The sequence below is a fragment of the Neolamprologus brichardi genome, chromosome 3 (assembly GCF_056152115.1).
Source record: "Neolamprologus brichardi isolate AB-2024 chromosome 3, ASM5615211v1, whole genome shotgun sequence".
NCBI lineage: Eukaryota > Metazoa > Chordata > Actinopteri > Cichliformes > Cichlidae > Neolamprologus > Neolamprologus brichardi.
The window spans coordinates 32,785,724-32,805,431 of NC_142106.1; the positions used below are offsets into that span (position 1 = coordinate 32,785,724).

At 40.0% G+C, this 19,708-nt stretch overlaps 3 protein-coding genes across 5 annotated transcripts; 2 read left to right on the forward strand and 1 right to left on the reverse strand.

The window, feature by feature from the left end:
* On the reverse strand, positions 1 to 2,871 carry LOC102778494 (E3 ubiquitin-protein ligase RNF19B-like). 2 transcript variants are annotated; one of them, XM_087839312.1, is made up of 5 exons: positions 2,786 to 2,871; positions 1,545 to 1,665; positions 1,154 to 1,242; positions 567 to 737; positions 1 to 457 (listed from the first exon to the last, which is right to left on the reverse strand). In XM_087839312.1, exons 2-5 carry the CDS (start codon positions 1,639 to 1,641, stop codon positions 2 to 4), a joined length of 813 nt encoding a protein of 270 aa, XP_087695438.1. In that variant the 5' UTR covers positions 1,642 to 1,665; positions 2,786 to 2,871; the 3' UTR covers position 1. The 2 variants fall into 2 exon arrangements, with proteins under 2 accessions (XP_087695438.1, XP_087695439.1); XM_087839313.1 differs by having other exon boundaries at positions 1,545 to 1,623; positions 2,786 to 2,845.
* Positions 2,872 to 2,912: 41 nt separating this feature from the next.
* LOC102799452 (ubiquitin carboxyl-terminal hydrolase 50-like) lies at positions 2,913 to 8,370 on the forward strand. 2 transcript variants are annotated; one of them, XM_087839311.1, is made up of 12 exons: positions 2,913 to 2,939; positions 4,217 to 4,343; positions 4,437 to 4,533; positions 4,894 to 5,024; positions 5,148 to 5,218; positions 6,034 to 6,159; positions 6,252 to 6,347; positions 6,435 to 6,563; positions 6,643 to 6,771; positions 6,865 to 6,899; positions 7,052 to 7,086; positions 7,794 to 8,370. In XM_087839311.1, the coding sequence occupies exons 1-12, from the start codon at positions 2,913 to 2,915 to the stop codon at positions 8,336 to 8,338; spliced, it is 1,548 nt and encodes a 515-aa protein (XP_087695437.1). In that variant the 3' UTR covers positions 8,339 to 8,370. The 2 variants fall into 2 exon arrangements, with proteins under 2 accessions (XP_087695437.1, XP_087695436.1); XM_087839310.1 differs by lacking the exon at positions 2,913 to 2,939 and having other exon boundaries at positions 4,166 to 4,343.
* Positions 8,371 to 18,119: 9,749 nt separating this feature from the next.
* LOC102799729 (ubiquitin-ribosomal protein eL40 fusion protein-like) lies at positions 18,120 to 19,692 on the forward strand. The gene is made up of 2 exons (XM_006801760.3): positions 18,120 to 18,295; positions 19,510 to 19,692. The coding sequence occupies exons 1-2, from the start codon at positions 18,151 to 18,153 to the stop codon at positions 19,641 to 19,643; spliced, it is 279 nt and encodes a 92-aa protein (XP_006801823.1). The 5' UTR covers positions 18,120 to 18,150; the 3' UTR covers positions 19,644 to 19,692.
* Positions 19,693 to 19,708: the final 16 nt, after the last annotated feature.

The window sequence follows — 19,708 nt, forward strand, 5'->3', positions numbered from 1 at the left end:
TTCATGTTTTCCTCCACACAGGGATGGAGGTCTGCCTTGGAGCGACCCCACTGGGGCAGATTTTATATGGTGAACTGGTCTGTGAACATTCACGCTTTAGTTTCAGGCAGACAAAACAGAACTCCATTTTGCAGCGAGGACAGTTGATATTTTTACAGCGTTTTCTGTTATGCTCCACCCTCATGCCACATGTAGGACAGAGTCTTATGGAGGGGCAGCTGGTGACGCCCTCCACCTCAGGCAGACTGATGGTTTTGCATGTCTGCAGAAGTTGCAGGTCCTTGTTCTCACAGCCGTCGTTGTCACAGCGGTCAGATCGAAGGCCTGAACCCTTCCACGGTTTCAGACACTGCCAGCAGAACTGGTATTTCTTCTTCTGATCAGCTGTGCATACGACACACTGGACACACAGGTTGGACAGATTCTTCCTCTCTACATCTGTTTTACACTGAGGACACTGATGTGGGAAACAGTGTTTTAAAGAAAAGAAAGAGACCTCCAATTTAAACATTTTTATCAAAGTGAAATAAGCTGAAAGGTCACAATAATAACCATAAATCACTTACTGGCTGAACCTCACAGTGGTCTGCAAGAGCCAGACGGGCCATGCTCTCTTCAAAGTGCTGCATTTCCTCCACAGTCAGATCAGCCAGTCTGCGTACCTCCTGGTACGACCACTCTTTATTACACTGCTTGGTTCCCTCCACTAAAGCCGGACATCTGAATTTGTAATTCCCCTGAAAACAACAACAAAAATGAATCTCTGTATAATTAGAGAAATAACTAAGAACTGAAGTCCAAATCTTCAAGGTTCTTACTTTAATTATAATAATTATAATAGTACTTTGTTACATTTATATCTAATAAGCTACTGGCTATTTTCACAATCAAATCTGACAAACACACAATGATAACCTTTTAAAAAACTTATTCCTTGAAACGAGTACCAGTACCCAACTATTTAGCTTAAACAATTTATAAAAAAGCAGGATCTTGACCTAAAAGGTAACATCTGTATAATAATTTTAGCTAAAAAAGATTTATTTTAACAGAGCTCAAAACTTAAATAGAACTTTGTTGCACCACCGTTATCCAAATTAAATATGAAACTTTATTTACAATTTTAAAAAAGGGCTACAAAGACACGGCATACCTTATCCAGCAGGGAGCGACACCAACGTGTCAGAGATTCAGGAGTAACAGCGTGGCCGCAGGACATCTCTGCTCTGAGAGAGTCATCACCTGAGGAGGGAGTGAACAACAACAAATCAAACATGTTATTAGTTTAGAGAGGAAACAAAGTCAAACTAGATTTGCATGTCAAGCTACCCCTCGACTCATCCAAATCCAACAAATCCCACACAGAGTGCATCATAAGCTGCTTTCTATCCCCACTCCTCCTTTTATACTGTGTCTGACTTAATCACCATCATATCTGTCTTTGATGCCTGCTCTGATCTGTGCTGGAGTCCAGCTGCTGCTTCCAGAACAGAAACAAAACACCAAATATAAATTATATTCAGTAAAAATAAAACAAATCTTACATGATGAATCCAAGTCATCCTCTCTGTTGACAAACTTCAGGGTGGTGTCTAGAGGGTCGTATTTCTTCTCCACCTGATCCTGTCCACAAATGCTCATTTTGGGAATCCAGCACTACAAATACTGTAACATAAGATTTATATTAACATGTCAGCCTGAATTACAGACCAAAAATGATGACTGGCATTCTCACAAGATAGGAGTTTGGACTGAAAGGAGGATAAATGCTGCCTGATACACTGCTTCAGTGTGCTGATGATTCACCTTTTCAAGAGGGAAATGAACCAACGCATAAAAAACTAGAAATTTACACCCTACAACCTCAAACTGCTGTCAAATTAAAATAGGAGTCTCAGATTTCAGTTTTTGTTTACATGCAAATATTTCTTAAACAAAAAACAAATAAAAAATGATTTTAAGTTATTTGCTGTTGAATAATGAGTAGTTTTAGTGATTCAAATTGCAAGCACTTTACAGCACCAGAATAAGTGCAGAGCCTTTATGAAGAGGAAAAGTACAATTTGACTTGTTTTTATAAACTTTATTTGCTTTTGAAGATGCATTTATGTTATCTGTGGTTGGTGTCACTGTATGGTCTTCTTAGTGTCTTTCTTGGACTGAATACGGTGAATGTTTGTTAATGTCTTCTTGCATCAGTCCAGGTTTTTGAAGCAGTTTGCACACTGCTAGAAAAGATTCAGTGTATTCATTGTCTCTGTTTCACTCCCAGATGAAAGCTTGTGTGCTGAGTTTCAGTTAAATAACCATAAAAAAACATATGTTTTAGCTTATGTGTGTTCCTTACAAAGAGTACTTAAAACGTAAAGGGTTTTGAATCCAGAAGCTCTCAGTCTTAAAACAACTTATTTAAAAACCTCCTGTGAGGTGTGGCGAGTCACTCAAGGAAGTTCCAGCTGCCTTTAACTTTGTTACAGAACGTTAACGTTTCTCTTTCTTGTGAGATTGTTATTACAAAGTAGTAAACATGTCCACAACATTTATGTAATATTTTAAAAGAATATAAACTTAAACTTGAAGGAGGCTTCGTAGTTATTTAAGTGGATAAACTGAAGATATTAACAGGCGATTTGTTAAAGGGAGAAATGTAATGTCTTCGCTTGTTGGCACAGCTCTAGCAGTTTTAAAGACTTCCGCTTTTATTTTAATGCTCAGCCAGACGTAGGACAGCCACACAAGTAACTCCCTAGTTTGGTTTAAGTATTCAAATAAATATTACATTTACCAGGAATCACGAGTCTCCAGGGTCTGTGTGTACTTCCAGCGGTGGGTCCTTGTGTGTCTGTCGCACCTCCTCTCTGTCCCACTTCCTCGTTCAGCGTCTCTACGGCATCGAAAGTGAAAGTTTGCTGATGTCGGTAAATCAGATAGGCTGCACGGTGAGTACTCTCCTGTTTACCCTCCCTTTTACTACTCACCGTTAGAAAACATCATCATTATTGCTGTCTGGACTTACGGGTTATAGCGTCAGTGCGTTTGGTACTTTATACTGAAGCTGTGATTGTTTTACTGTTGCTTGAATGGTCTGTTTTATCGCCCCTGAAGGCGGGTAAGCACGGCTAAGAGGCGGCAGCATGGTTCAATAACACCCGAGACACAGACTGTTACTGTGGACGAATTCATTCAAATTTAAAGGGTTTACAATTTAAATTTGCATTCAAATCGATTTCGAAAATCAGACGTTTCAAGGTTATTTTACTTATAGCACATTTGTAATGATAGCACATTACCAAAGAAACCTGTAGCTACTACAAACCGTAAAAGTATCGTCTTTATAATGTTGCTTTATTATTACCAGCTCAACTTTACTTTAACGAGCTTTATTTAAGGATGCCACATAACACAGTACAGTGACGTTATTGCAGGAAGAGAGAAAACAGAACAAACGAGAGGAGGCAGACACGACAGCGTCACACAGCTGTTGCAGATGTGTCTGCCGCACATCCATGACTCTGCTGTTCCACCACATCCTAAACCTGATGTGTTGGATTGACATCTGGTGACTGTGGAGGTCATTTGAGTACACTGAACTCATTTTAATGTTAAAGAAAACATTTTGAGAGGATTTGAGCTAACATAGTGAGTTATCCTGCTGGAAGCAGTCATCAGGAATGGTCCACTGTACACCAGCAGCAGCTTTAACTGTGGATATACGGCAGGATGGATCCGTGCTTTCATGTTGTTTATGCCAAACTCTGACCCTGCCGTTTGAATGTTTGTTGGTGCCTTTCTGGTTATCCTCAAATTCTGGAATGTCAAACTCACTTTACATCCTGGGCCACATACAGCAAACTTTAATTTTAAGTAGACCAGACCAGTGAATCTCCCCCTTCTGTCAGTGTAAAGAAGTTTAACTACACAATGCAAACCTGAGATATGTTATTATAAGAAAAAAGAAGCGCAATATCAACAGCACTTTACACACAACTGTTATCTATTAATTAACTATTTCTGGCTCAGTATGAATGGCCACAGGGAAGGTTTTTATCAGGAGAAAAAACTTCTTAAAAGCTTCTTAATGTCTATGCTTTTCTACTAATTTTCCAAAGCCATCTAATTGGCTGGATTGGCATCTTTACCGGGTCAAGTGTGGCCCCCGAGCATTATGTTTGACTCTCCTGCTCTAACTTCTGCTGTATCTAATATCCTTCAACAGAATGAACCCAAGCATCTGACAGTAAAGTTCAGGAGTGAAAATGCAGACACACATCAGACGGACATCAGGATGAATCACTCCCTCGTGTCGAGGTTCAGAAAGAAACTAAAAAGCCTTCCTGTTGCAGGTAAGTAGTATAAAATGCAGCAGCTTAAAGCATGTGGCTCTGATTAAATGATGTGTGACTTATATTCCTTACCCCCACTGACTTACCTTTTAGATTACTATGGCCTCAAGAGTCCAGGTCTTACATGTTACCTGAACAGCGTGCTTCAGGTGCTTTTCATGACAGAAAACTTTCGCGACGCTTTGAAAAGGTTTGAAAAACAACTTTATTTGGGATGTTTTTAAATGTGGCTTTGTTGTCTTGAGGAGATGAACACAGCAGTCATAAGTTAGCATAAAGCCTAGATGTATGGGAAAGAAAAAAAAGAAGAAATGTAGGAAAATCAGAATAAATCAGAAATGTAGAGTATCACAGAAAATGTTTTTTGTTTTCTTTTACTCTTTGACTCAGTTTTAAGAAACAAGATGAAGTTTTTCTTTTATTTAACAGAAGTGTCAGATTGATTTGAAAGTGTATTTCTTCCAGGAGTTAATACGTGTTAAAATCTGGAACTAAGTGGAAATATAAAGATTTTAATCACATTACCTTTGTTTCCTGGTTACATATTAAGCTTTCCAGATCACCGGCGTGGCAGAAAAGACTCACCAATTGTTGACTCAGAGCTGAGAAAGCTGTTTGATGATTTACAGAAACAGTTGGCCGAAACGCGTAACATCACAGAGAAGCTGGGCATCACAGATGGTAAGATGGTTTATTTAACCTGTCTCATTATTCTGTGTGTGCATTTGAAATGCAGTAACAAATATATTATTACTGGTGCTCTGGTAATAATTTTGCGTCTTCTTCTATCTCCCTGATCTTCAGTATTTGAACAACGTGATGCTGCTGAATATTTTGAGAAGATTTTGTGTATGACGAGCCAGGACGCTTCCAAGGTGCGACCAATATACAGCTCTGTTTACTTTAAGGGCACAGTGTTCATTAATCAGTGCTGAAATTTGAAAATATCTAGGTACACATGTACAACGTACAGCACAGCAGGCACCAGCTGTAGCTGTCTGCTAAGTGTGCTCAGTGTTAAAAGTGTCTTTTGGAAAATAAAGAATCAGATTTTTTTATGTAGGTTCTTAAACCATAAACACGTGTCTGGGTAGTTGAGTAAAAATCAAAGATTAAAATACTTAGATTTACCCGAGACAATATAAGAGAGGGAAACATAGTCAAAGTATTTTGAATTCTGCATGCAGATTTACGAAGCAGTGCAGATGGTGGTAGAAGTTTAACTTCCAAGGAGAAAAAAGTTTAAAAAGAAATCTTTTTAAAAATGTAAATGTTGGTGATTCTATACAGACTGTTTGTTATATTCCAGTGAGTGTTGACAGGTTAAAAGTTCATTTATACAATGCTTAACAAATTAATTAGAGCGCCACCGTGTGATAATGACTTTAACAGCATGCACAATGTCTTTAATCAAAATGATAGTTTTAATTCTAATATTTAATCCATGAACTTTCACATTTCCCATTTTACAAAAAAGCAGAAAAAATTAGCAGAAATTACTTTTTTAATTAATAAGCCAAATGAGTTATTTATTTGCATTCCTGAACAGAAAATAGGAGTAGATGTAGCAGCAGGCCTCACAAATTATTGTACTTTATTCTAACAAAATGCTTTTGTCAGTGCAGTTTAGCTCTAACAGTGTCTCTGATTACATGGGTGCACAGCAACAATTGCACTTTTTTGTGTCCAGATCTTTAAAGGAGAGCTGAATCACAGGACAACATGCTGTAAGTGCAACATGAAGAACGATTCCAGGAGCTTCTTTTGGATTCTGCCACTAATGGTGGAATATTCAAGATATAAAACCTACAATGTGGTACTGAATTTTCTTTCATTAAAAGCAAGGGTATATATTTTCAAAATGTTAAGAGAGCAATCTGTTTTACATAAAATCTTCATGATTTGCAGGAGCAAGGACTCGAAGCTTTCTTTGAGTTACAACAAGTATCTGGTGATGACCAGATATACTGCAGCCGCTGTGATGAAAAGCAAAATGCAAACATTGTGAGTGATGAATCTGATCTCTTAAAGTTTTTATCACAAAAGATGAATGCCTCTGGTTCATGTAGTTGTTTTTATGTTGTGTCCTAGAAATGGGAGATAACACAACATCCAGATGTTCTGACCCTCCTGCTAAAGAGATTTACCTTTGACTACAAGCTGAGGCGCTATGTCAAGCTTCACTGCAAAGCTGATGTGCCTCAAACTTTACACATGGAGGTATTTAAGAGAGAACAGCGAAATGTTTTAACTTTTATCTTTTAAATGTAATGACTTTGTTTTATTTCCTTCTCTCCAGAAATGTACTTATGAGCTCTACGCCGTGGTTAACCACTTTGGCAGTCTCACAGGAGGACACTACACCGCAGAAATCAAATCATATGAAAATGGGCAGTGGTACTGCTTCAATGATGGACGTGTTGAAAGTGTAAGGGAGCATAATTTTACAAGTCCTCAGACAGTTAAGTGTTTAACAACATGACATTAAGTCTTTAATTTATTATTATTTTTCATTTTTCAGGTCAAACTATTTTTTGCTAAAGAAAACCCACTGAGGTAAACACTGATTTTGTCTAATGCCACATGAGGAATATTTCCTGAGCTAGAACCATGTAATGTCTGACATGATGCAGCTGGAGTTCACATTATTCAGCTGGTTGACCTTTGACGATGTTTGATGCCATCTTTCTCATAATTCCTCATAACAGGTCTTCTACAGCTTACATCCTCCTGTACAGGAAAGGTAAGTTTGCTTAAGATCACCTCTTATAATTTTTTAAAATTCATAATTATAATTTATTTGAAATGGTTAACCCACCGAGAAAAGAAAATCATTTCCTACTGTAATCTTTTCCTTATGATATAAAGTGCCTCGAGTCAACTGTTGTTGTGATTTGGAGACAAATAACATTTAATTTGATTGAAATTGAAGGTGACATTATTTCACTAGACTTAGATGTAGTGCAAAGAGTGTAAAAATGTAAAAGTTGTCTTACTAGCATACTTAAGAAGTGTTTCCCAAAAGCTTGTAGATAAAAATAATATTAAGAGTATCTGAAGAATTATTTTTGACCTGTAGGAGGAGCCAAAATGGCATGCTTTAAAAAAGTGCTGGTTGTTTTTGTTTCAGTTTTAAGTTCTTTCACTGTTTTGAAGAACACTAATGTACAAATCAGAAAATTAATCAGTAACACAAACTGATTTAACTGTTTTTGCACAATTGATTGGCCAGTTTGCCTAAAATATTCATTTCCTAAAAGCCAAATGTCACTTAATGCTGCTTCTCTTTTTTACGGAGTACCAGTTGTTTTGCCACACACATATCAGACTGATGCAAAAATTATGACATTCATAATAAATGCCATGAGAGCAATAATCTCTTCTCCAAAGACAGATTGGTCATTGATCATTCTGTGTTTTACTAATCTTCCGTTTTTTTTATGTTCAAAGTGAGCAAAGAAGCTCCAAAGACTGATGGAAGTGACCACGACGCTCAGTGTGCACATTCAGACATCAAGGCTGAAGGAAGGAGTCATGAGACACACAGAGGGGACACTGCTTTTCCTCATTATCAACCAGAGAGATATGATGACAAAGGGAAGGACATTTTAAAGGGCTACAATGGTGATTTGCCTGGAGAGACTAAAGCCAAAGAAAAGGAGGCACTAAAAGAAGCATCAACACGAGAAAACAGCAGGCCTGTTAGACGGGGAGGGAACGGTTCTGTCTCTGCTGCTGATAAAAGGATTTGTAGTTGTTACTGTTCTTCAGTCATGAACCCAACAAACAACTCCAAGAGTCACCGTACAATCAACGAAGCCTCTAATTATAAGAAATCAGTAAATCAGGGCAGAAATGTAAATACCTTAAACAGCAACAATATGAAAGAACAGCACGTTGTTACTACAGACAGCAAACTCAAGACCAAACACAAGCAACAACAAACTGCAAGCGTGACAGAGAAAAAAAATATAATAAAAGAGCCTTGGAGGTGATGTTGTTAATTGTGATCGGTAAACTGTGATCAGGAATGCATTTGTTTACCTTGTTATATGTCAATGTCTTTCTTATTTACTATTTATCTGCACATAGGTAATCATAGTTTTCCCATCTTGGGCCTCTACACATGTTCTCTGTAAATCCAAATAAATCACTACCAAACTGTGTATGTATTTAAAACGTTCAGTAAATTCTTTAATGCAATCCCCTGGTCCACAGACCGGTACTGGTCCGTGAGTAGTTTGGTACCAGTCCGCGAGAGTTGAGGCTCAGGTGTGAAATTGATGGTTTTCAGGGTTTTTATCGTTATTTTTTAATGTTTTATCATCAAGTCAGTTTCCTTGGGTCTTTTCCCATGTGTTATGGGTATTTTTTTTGGTACCAGTACTGGTTTTAGTTACATTTTCTAAAGTACTCGTACTCGTTAAAAGTCCCCCAATACCGGGGACCGATACCACGGTCTGAGACCTGTCTATGTTTGAGCGGCATGTAAGGGGTTAATCACAGGCGCCGAGTGCCCGCCCCCAGGCCCCGGCTGCAGCTCAGAGCGTGGAGAAGGGCAGGCGAGACAAGTCAGTCGTGTGGAACTATTTCAAAGTGAACGAAGACGCGAAAACAAAGGCGGACTGCAAATTGTGCTCAGCGAAATTGTCCAGAGGAGGCTCAAAAGGTAGCGCATTTAACACAAGTAATTTAATCAAGCACCAAAAACACGACAACGAGTACAAAGAGTTTACCCACGCTTATTTACCCACGCTTATTAGCACAGAGGAACATAGCTGCTGACGCTATAGCAGTGGGACGGAAAATAGTTGGGCATTTTAAACATTCCGCCTTAGCCTACTCCCGCCTCGAGGACATTCAGGGACAGCTTAACCAGCCAATAAAGAGACTGCAGCAGGACGTACAGACGCGCTGGAACAGCACGTATTACATGCTCCAGTCCCTCATTGAGCAAAAGCGAGGGCTGGGCGTGTCCGAGCATGAACTCCCTGACTATCTCACCGCTCACCAATGGGCTCTTATGGAGACGACTGTTGCCATCCTCGCCCCCTTTGAGGAACTAACTAAAAAAGTGAGCAGCTACGACGCACTAGCCTCTGATGTCATCCCAGCTGTGACTGTGCTAGTGAGACTTCTAAACAGAGAAACAGACAAACAAATTTAAAATTAAATTTTGTTTTTTATAATTATTTATTCTGTAATATGTTGCATACAACATGCTTTTCATTTTAAATAAATGTTCTTAATTCCAAACTAGTCCCTTGTTTGTTTGTTTTTTGTTAAATTATAGGACTAAAGCTGTTACCTGTAAATTTAAATCATGTTTTTATTAAGTACTCGTTATCAGTATCGGCGAGTACTGAAATGCAAGTACTCGTACTCGTTTCCAAAAAAGTGGTATCAGTGCATCCCTAGTTGTATTTATCCGTGACACGTCAGAGGCCGGTCTGTGAAAATATTGCCTGACGGGTCCGTGGTGCAAAAAAAAGGGTTGGGGACCGTTGCTTTAATGAGACTTTGTGCATTTGTGTTAGAAGAATTTACTTGCAGAAGATCTCAAACACACATCTTTGTAATGTGGTCCTGAGAGGTCAGATGCATCACAACAACTGAAGGAGTGACAGAAACAAAAACATATGATGGACTGTGCTGAGAGGTGCTGAAAAAGTGAAAGATTCACTTGTGTCCAAGATAACTTGTGCGCTAATAACATGATTCACATGTGCTTTTTGGCATTTTTTGACATGTTTTTTCCAGCTTCACGTCCATTCTGTTTTTTCTACCTCTGCTGTGGTTTGTGTGCTTTTTGCAGCATTTTCTATTAGCTGTCGTTTCCTTTGGGTTTAGTAAGTTTGACCTCTCAGGGCCACCATACTTTTCCCCACAGTCAGTCAATATGTTGAATATGGTACATGTTGTTTTATAATGGAACTGATAAATAATATTTGCAGTGATTTTTAATGAGATGCGTGTTAAAGAGGAACAGCAGGTAAATAAACACGTCCTGCTCTCATCATAAAATGAGATATGAGTTTAGATTTCCAGTCAGGGAAACGTCTAATAAAGAATCACATTACATAATTTAGGCTGTTACATGCTGAGTGCTGCACAGGAACTATAATGATGACCATAAACTCTAAGAATAAACTGAGTGATGAACCTTTTTATAGCAAACACTGTTAAATATTAAATGTTGGGTCTGTCTAGCACAGGCCCACCGCTGGAACGAGACAATTTAAAAACACAGCAAAAGCATTGAACACCAAGTAGGCAAAGTTCTTCATGTTACTCATGCATGAGGGAGACCTGCCTGGAGCCAAGTGTCGTTCCACCACTTGACCTCCATCAGACTCTCAGCCAGGTTCCCCATAGCACTCCTTTTATTGTGGTTACATGAATATGCATAGGGTCATTAACATATAACATCTTACATAGGTATACATGTGAACAAAGGATTGTGTGTGTGTGTGTGTGTGTGTGTGTGTGTGTGTGTGTGTGTGTGTGTGTGTGTGTGTGTGGGGGGGGGGGGGTCAGAGTGTGACCCCATAAATGACTTCCCTTAACCTACTGGTCTGGAAAGTCCAGCAGTTCATCTAAACAAAAGGCACTCAGACTAAAACAGATATAGCTACGTTTATCCTACCATAAAACAATAAAACAAAGTACGACCTCTTCCCATGCTCCCAGGATGTAGGTGTGGATTCCAGAACACTCTGGAATGCACACCAAGCCTTTGCAGCCTCCTAAAGATCACACATCCTATCACTACACAATTGATTATACACCTCTAAGCATATATGGTTAAATATTTCTAAGCATAAATGACAATCAACATTACAAAACCTAACATTCCCCCCTTTTTGACCTTTATGCTAGAAAAGTTCCCAGTTATGAATACCTCATGTCTGACAGTGTAAATGCAAACATTTTTATACACAGCATATGTCAATCCCCCTAAATTACTGTAAACACACACAGTTTAACAAATGTATTAGCAGTTATCCCATTCCTCATTGATCTCATCCAATGGCAAACTGCATCCTACGAGCAAACAAATGAATTGTTAATTTAATAGTTAAAATAAGAAAGTAACATTTTCAACAACATCTCAGCTTGGTGGTGCTCCTCTGGGCATGCAAATCACATGTCTCTCTGCAGAGTGGTTTAAGTTCTGCAGGGCGTCATGAATGTCTCTTCCAGTTGTTTCCATCACTGTCCATAGGAACAGAGTCCAAATGTATGTAGAATAGAAATTCAAACATACCAGTTGGGTTTGTCGTTTGTCAACATGGGTCTCAGTTATCTCCAAAGCTGCAGACCTCTTCAGCACTCTAGTTTTATGGCCTCTACCAACCCCCATCACCTCACTTCAGGCCTTCGTCCTGCGAGGGGGATACTTATGACTCCTCCATTGTCCATGCTCTGCAGAAAAACCCCTCTCTGGAAAGGGTGCTAGGTCCAGTTATCTTACTGCTGTTATGATCCCAGCAGTCTTCAGAGTGTCATCATATGCACAGTACAGTGGCACAGCATTAGGTGATGTTCATAGGAAACTGCTGTCATCACCACCATAGCTTCTGGTTCATGTGCTTTTCATAGAATCATGATGTTATCCTTGGACTCCCTCTGCGCTGTCGATGGAGCTTGGCACGCTCCCCTCATCCTTCAGGTGCTCGTCTGTTGTCCACAATCTCCTCTGTTGGCCTCTGGAAATCCCCCTTGGCACAGTTCTCATTCCAACGCAGCTTCGTGGTCCTTGCTGTGGCTCCAAAGTCTGATCTCATGATGGGCCCAAACAGCTCGACCTTTGACCTCAACCGCTGCCTGGACTGTCAGCTATGCCTGGAATGGTTCTTGCTTCTCACTGGGCCTCTGAAGATTTCTCAGGAGATTACTGCTGCACCTGTATTTCCTTGCTAGGAGGAAAAACTTCTATTTGGAGAGCATGTCAACAATCATCAAACCACATTCTTTAGTTCAGTGAACTTCACTTATAGGCCATCAAAGCCTCATCTGAACATGGATGCTCCACTTGCATAGGTTAAAACACCCATAAATGAACTGTTAATCACACAAATCACTGCAACAATAATAGAAAACATTGTTTCATGTTAATCCTGGACCCCTCCTCTTGACGCATGGACACTCCCATGAGTCAACTCATCAAACCTAGATTCCTGTCTTAAAGAAAAAGGTTAGCTAGATCACGTCCCAGGCAACATCAGGGCATCTCCTCCGGAGTAGCTCCGTAACCCTGGCCCTACAATAAAAGATGTTAGCGTGTTTTGCATATTAAGTTTGCTTAACACCTGGCTCTGCCAGGAGCCTGCATACACATCATGGCCTGGAAAACAGATCTGGAAGTGAAATCAAACTTCACACCTATAAACAATTGTATCATAAGAGTAATAAAGCATTCAACATCAGCAAGACAAGTGTCATGTGCAGGTTTTCTCAAATCAGTAAACTACAATTATTACCATAATTTGCCTCAGACATGGATCATCCCATGTGCTCAGTTAACATTAATGTAATCGGTGACTTCTCTTAAGCAAAGTCACTCCACTCATCAATCACTAGGAGTTCAAAAGTGGCCAGCTAATGAGCTCCATATTTAACTATTCCATAAACACTGCATCTCTTATTTGTTTTTCTCATGTCACTTGTCCGCTTCTGCTGAATTCTCTACATGTACTCTTAGAAAAACAAACATTAGCAATACACATTGACCATCCCGGTGGTCAGACGCAGGTCGACAGGTTCCAGAGGTGCCATAAAAAGACCATAAAGTTAGCCATCCATAGCTGTGGAAAGAAGTGACACTAGTTTTCAACACAGGAAATTTCTCACATGTTATTCACATTGTCAAAGTAACCTTCACATTTTCCCAAAACACAGTGTAACAGCATCACCACTCATAACCTGTAAACACAGTTTTCTTCACACATAAACCCAAAAATCCTGTAGTAGAAAAACATTAACTAGTTGTTCTGGTATAAATCACATGATCAAACCACATGAAGAATTGTAATGCTGTAGAAAAGAAAATGCAAATGTTAGCGCTGCGCAGGTGTATACACTCTTTCTCACAGTTTCCTCTGTGAGCAACACAAGGTAGTAAATAACACCCCTGGTAGATGCACAGACACAGAAAGTGGCACCTAAAAGGTTAAATGATCACGCAACCTCGAATGTTGCTGTCATCTTTCTGCTCCTGTAAAAGGAAACACACATAGATTCATCCACCCTTTTGTCCTGTCTAGGTGGAGGTTAACCTTGAGTAGTGGTCAAGCCTTGTCAGCTTTTGTCAGCTTTTACCAATCAGTTTTTTTTCTCTTTCACTCATTCATTCATACATTCATTCTTTCTTTCTTTGCTAATAGTGGAACCTATCGTCGCATTTAGTTTCCACTCTCAGCAAAATGACGTCATTTCAAAAAGAAAAAGAAGAACTTTAGCTCGGATTACCTCGCTGAATCCTTTTTAGGCAGGGACTCTCATTTTCTAATTGTCCCAGATAAGTGACTTTCTCCGGAGCCCATTTTAATGTGGAGAAGCTCACTTGTAACAATTTTCTCGACGACGTGTCGTACAGCGCTTTCTGTTCTAATCGTGCAAATCTGCTCAAACAGAGATTATCGAACAAAACTTTCAGTGCACAGTGAAAGTAACAAAATAAAAAGGCCTTGTTAAGTCATGACACAAGCTCCTCATCTCAGGAGGGTAAATCATACCATTAGCATGGTTTATCATACCATCATACTAATTGGCAGGCTCAACTTCACAACAAAAGAAAAATCATCAGCTAGATTCACTCCGAACCAACCATCAGCTGCACAACACACAACATAAGCCTAATATGTTATGAGTTTAATCCACAGGTCTGTGCTCTTCACTCATTTAGGCCACACACCCATTTTATTCAGTTTTCCTTTTTCCCTTCATCATAAAACATGTGACATGTTGTCATGCACTTCACAAAAGAAGTTTGTTCTGACGTATTCAGAGTTGTGTATCTAGGTACAGGATTCACTCGCACATCAAAACAGGAAACTCAGTGTTTTAGAGTCTCCACTCAACACACAACAGACTCCAACACATCTCATTCACTCGTGCTAGAATTCAGTCACCTTTCCTCAATCTAAGAACGATCAACTAATTTGCATATCAGCTATTAACCCACTAAGATGACAGGACAACAGAAATGCATATTCAAAATGTTATCACAAAAATAGAATTTCCCTCATACAGTAAATTATTTGTGCTGCATCAATCAAGCAGAAAGCATCTCCCAATTTACTATATTAACAACTAAATTTATTGTCTGATTACTGGGTGGTCAAACCAGAATTATCATTTTTTTCACAAAAGTTAAACTGTTGTCCTGCAACCTAGAGAGTTAGTTCTCAGCATTGGATAAATTCAGCATTTGATAACAAGTGTCTGTTAAATTAACACTATTTTAACACTGATGAGAGACAACACGCTGACCTTCATTGCATGTGTGTTTGTGTTATTAGGCAGGTTTAATCAATGTCTGTGGAGCTGCATATCCAGCAGAGCATGTTCTTAAAGCTGCCTTTCCTACACACTTCTCTGCTATTATTTGATCATTTCTTAACTAATGTGTTATGAGTCCACTGGTCTTTGCATCACACTAAGTGACTTGGACAAGATGGTAAACAGACTCACATGCTTAAGATGTTGTCTAATCTTCATGAGCTCTCTTGTGTTTGTGTTAGTAGGGTTAATGCATGTTCTGCTTGTGTGTGTGATTTTGTATATGTTTCTTTTTTGCAGTGTTTCAGACTCCTTCACAATTTTCCAACTTAAGCAGTCAGTTTTCTTTTCCCCAGGTTTGCTAACCCCAAGTTTGATTTCCCATATTAAACAACAAAATTCCTATGTGTTCTCACCACTGCTCTCACTCTGTTGTCCTCTCCCACTTCAACAGTCCAATAGCAGGCAGTTCTCTTTCAGCTTTGTCCTGTGTTTCACTGTCTCTTCTTGCCATTTTACTCCAAAGGTGGCAAATGTCAAACTCCAACAGTCTCCTCAGTTCTCCTCAAATGTTCTTGTCACCTGCACAGTGAAGTTGCAGCTTGTTGGAAACACAGTGCCATTCATCCAATCAGGCAGGATGATGGGTTTGCTCTTCTTCTCTCATGCTGTTTGTCCACACTGCTGCTGCTTGCTGGGACTCTTTGCCCAGGACTTTGCTGCTGTCTCTTTATCTGCCATGTTATTGCTCTTTGGAGCTGCATTCCTTGTCTTCAGGGAGGAGTGAGAGCTCGCTTGTGAGGTTGAGGGACACATGGAGCTGTAAATAAGTCAGCCAGAAACTTGGCCTGAACGTTTCCAATGATGTTAAACTATAACTTTCTTCCGACCGCTGCATGTGGAAAATTGATTCAGGTCTGCTTGTCATCTGAAAGTGACAAACTAAAACATATTCATTATTATTATCACTGCTTAATCAACACACATCTCTCTCTCTCTGTTTTTGTGAACTGTCCTTTCTTAAAAGCAGAAAATGAGATTGTAGTTGCTCTTGGCTGATCAACACAAAACCTTTTTCCTATGATTATTTTTCATCTACAATATAAATTTTGTCTCTTTTTTACTCCTTTTTTTTCCCCTTTACAATAGCTGGTGACCTGCAGAATCACCGTTCTCACAATCAGAGGCAACTACTTTTACACAGCGCACAAAAACACTGTGACGTCAGACACATTCACACTCACTTTTTTCATCTGCATAAATAAATCATTTGGCCAATGGCATGTGTCATGGTGATCCATAAATATGATCACAAGTTTATTTAATTATTTTCAACCCAACAAAACAAATAAACAGAAACATAATGCAAGATGCAGAAAAACTGCTCACGGAAAATCTGCACACTCCAGTTATCACAGTTATCATAGTTTCGTTTCCCTCTCTTTGATGAGTTCTCAGACAGCTCTCAATCTGATAATGTGTAGCTTGCTCATCAGCTCAGAAGAGACCGCAACGCAACCTCACACAGTGGTTGCGTGCTTTGCCCCACACAGTGGCAAAGACTTGCACTTTCATATTCAGCTTCTCCATCAAGTAGTTTTAGCTGTTTCATACAGGGTTCAGCATATTAGTTGTTTTCACAGGTGTGCTCTATATCTCAACAATGGCTCATATTAAGATGACAGTTTTACCAAACAGGTCAAGTGCCTCTATGCACGTCATTAGTTAAAATATTTGCCTATATCACTTCATCTCATATGTCATTGTACTTAATTTGAACAACCCTAAGCTTAATGCAGATTACTTTTAACAACTGACACAGACGTACACAAACAACACAAATAGGCCTATAACTTTCCCCAGCCTGCGTGAACCTGCACGGCCGTTGAGCTCCTGGACTCGCGTGTACCCGCGCAGTCACTGAGATGCATCTGCCTGCGTGAAACCGCACGGCATAGGCGTCGCTCTCTTTTGTTTATAAGCCTGCGATTAACCGCACGGCTCAGGTCCGCGTGAAACCCGCGCGACCGTGCTCGCGTGAACCCGCGCAGCTAAGGAGCCGTCGCTCTCTTTCCTTTATAAGCCTGCGATTAACCGCACGGCTCAGGTCCGCGTGAAACCCGCGCGACCGTGCTCGCGTGAACCCGCGCAGCTACAGCGCTCTTCTTTGTACAGTACTTACTTGGTGTTGCTCTTGCATTAATCTCGAATCCCGTCAATCACCATCCAGCGAGGAGAAAAAACAGACAGCTAATCCACCGGCCCGATGACGAATTCTCACGTCTCGGGACTTTACTACAAGAACTTCTATACGTCCTGGCTGACGTCTTTCGGCGTGTCTCTTTTTTCCCCTCGGTGAATGTCAATTCTAGGGCTCCGGCTCCGAAGGACCAATTAATGTTGGGTCTGTCTAGCACAGGCCCACCGCTGGAACGAGACAATTTAAAAACACAGCAAAAGCATTGAACACCAAGTAGGCAAAGTTCTTCATGTTACTCATGCATGAGGGAGACCTGCCTGGAGCCAAGTGTCGTTCCACCACTTGACCTCCATCAGACTCTCAGCCAGGTTCCCCATAGCACTCCTTTTATTGTGGTTACATGAATATGCATAGGGTCATTAACATATAACATCTTACATAGGTATACATGTGAACAAAGGATTGTGTGTGTGTGTGTGTGTGTGTGTGTGTGTGTGTGTGTGTGTGTGTGTGTGTGTGTGTGTGTGGGGTCAGAGTGTGACCCCATAAATGACTTCCCTTAACCTACTGGTCTGGAAAGTCCAGCAGTTCATCTAAACAAAAGGCACTCAGACTAAAACAGATATAGCTACGTTTATCCTACCATAAAACAATAAAACAAAGTACGACCTCTTCCCATGCTCCCAGGATGTAGGTGTGGATTCCAGAACACTCTGGAATGCACACCAAGCCTTTGCAGCCTCCTAAAGATCACACATCCTATCACTACACAATTGATTATACACCTCTAAGCATATATGGTTAAATATTTCTAAGCATAAATGACAATCAACATTACAAAACCTAACATTAAATACTGTTTTTTGTTTAGTATTTTAATTTTAATTTACACATCAACATATATTTGATAGTTTTTTTGAAAGAGGTGCTGATTGTAAAAGATAAGAAGTCTCATGAGTAGAAACAAAAACATCTATCTATCTAAATGAAAGTGAAAGTTTCCTCAGCCCTCTGATGAACCCAAAGAAGAAACTAAAGTGTCATTATTAGTTTCATCAACGGGCACTGCGAGAGCAAAACCTGTGGCACAGAAACCAGCACATAATGGGAAAGATCTACCAGGTTGTGGTTCATGGACTACGGGGTGAGAAGATGATGATTGACCTGTGCAACACTGACGAGCAGTTTCAGAGCATGACAGTGAAACAGTTGAAGGAAAAAATAAGTCAGAGGCTTCCGGAGACCGCAGGTAAATACACTGAGACATAAAGACTTCAATAACTTACATCATGTGACACCACGTAGCCCATGGCTGACGAAGGCAAACTGACAGTAGCATTTAAAATGTTGTTTTTTTAGTAAACTGAAGAATCAAAAGTGAAAGTAGACTGCATTATGCACAACAACAAGCTTTTTTCTTTAACATTGCTGTATTAGTATATTGCTCCGGCTCTGCTAGGTCTATTCAAGCAGCAGTTTTAGGTACTTTTCTTTAAAAATATTGTAAAGGGAGTAAATGTGATGACGTAGAAGGATAAAGCACATATGTCTTGATGCATGCTGAATCATACAGGTAAGTAAATCCCCAAAGGTTGATTCTGTTCATCTGAATGTAGTGTTTTCAGTGGGTGAAACGTTTTGTCACTCATCCAAGTGACTTCTTCAGTCTCAGCTGACTGCAGGTTTCCCCAATCTTATAAACAGTGCATTTGCATAATGTCTGAAACTAGCACCACTGAAGGAACAATGGGCTGGGAGGTCAGTTCGAAAGAACTGATGATGAAGGAACTGACCTCCCAGCCCATTGTTCCACTGAAAACGCTACGTCCAGATGAACTGGATCAACCTTTGGAGATAAAGCACATAATGTGGAAACTCAGTCTAGTAACAAGCAAGTCCAACTTTAAGTACATTACTTAATAGACCTGCAGAGTAGGTCTCTGCAGAAGCTGTACACCTCCAGGACACTGGGGCATGCAGCTCGGATCACTGCTGACCCTTCTCACCCTGGACACAGTCTGTTTGACCTGCTCCCCTCAGGCAGGAGGCTCCGGTCCATTCAGACCAGAACCTCTCACCATAAGAACAGTTTCTTCCCCTCTGCTGTTGGACTCATGAACAATAACCCTAACACTGTTCCCAACACAAACACATGACTCTCTACTGTGTTCTCTGCATCTGCTCCATTTTTGCGCTGATCATCACCTGCATTTATGTATATATCTATTTGCTTAGCACTTTTAATTTTTATGTTTATTTAAGTGTTTATTTTATAGTATGTTTTGCGTACCGAAGCAATTTCCTAATGTTGTAAACCTTCACAACATCTGGCAATAAAACCCTTTCTGATTCTGATTTTTATTCTAAATGTGGGCTAGTAATCTAATATATCTCTGTGGATGTGCCTATTAAAATGCATGTATTAAAATGGTGTTTACTGTGTGTGTGTGTGTGTGTGTGCAGGAGAGGAAGCTCTCCGGCTGATATTCACAGATAAGATGTTGGATGGATCTGAGACAAAGTTGTCTGAATATGGAATCCAGCACATGTCTGTGATCCACATGGTGATGAAGGTTCCTGGAGGACTGAAGCCTTGACTGAGATCATCTCCACTGATGACTTCAGCTGCCACTGCTGCTTGTACTTCAGCCACTGTTTGCAA

What these genes read in the sequence shown, in the direction of transcription:
- LOC102799452 (XM_087839310.1), top strand. Translation starts at nt 4,166, where the DNA reads ATGTTTGACTCTCCTGCTCTAACTTCTGCTGTATCTAATATCCTTCAA. An exon ending in CTCAAACTTTACACATGGAG is followed by an intron (nt 6,564 to 6,642) that starts GTATTTAAGAGA and finishes CCTTCTCTCCAG; the next exon opens with AAATGTACTTATGAGCTCTA. An exon ending in GCTAAAGAAAACCCACTGAG is followed by an intron (nt 6,900 to 7,051) that starts GTAAACACTGAT and finishes TCCTCATAACAG; the next exon opens with GTCTTCTACAGCTTACATCC.
- LOC102778494 (XM_087839312.1), bottom strand. Translation starts at nt 1,641, where the DNA reads ATGAGCATTTGTGGACAGGATCAGGTGGAGAAGAAATACGACCCTCTA. An exon ending in GGATGACTTGGATTCATCAT is followed by an intron (nt 1,243 to 1,544) that starts GTAAGATTTGTT and finishes CTCCCTCCTCAG; the next exon opens with GTGATGACTCTCTCAGAGCA. An exon ending in GTCGCTCCCTGCTGGATAAG is followed by an intron (nt 738 to 1,153) that starts GTATGCCGTGTC and finishes TGTTGTTTTCAG; the next exon opens with GGGAATTACAAATTCAGATG.
- LOC102799729 (XM_006801760.3), top strand. Translation starts at nt 18,151, where the DNA reads ATGGGAAAGATCTACCAGGTTGTGGTTCATGGACTACGGGGTGAGAAG. An exon ending in GAGGCTTCCGGAGACCGCAG is followed by an intron (nt 18,296 to 19,509) that starts GTAAATACACTG and finishes GTGTGTGTGCAG; the next exon opens with GAGAGGAAGCTCTCCGGCTG.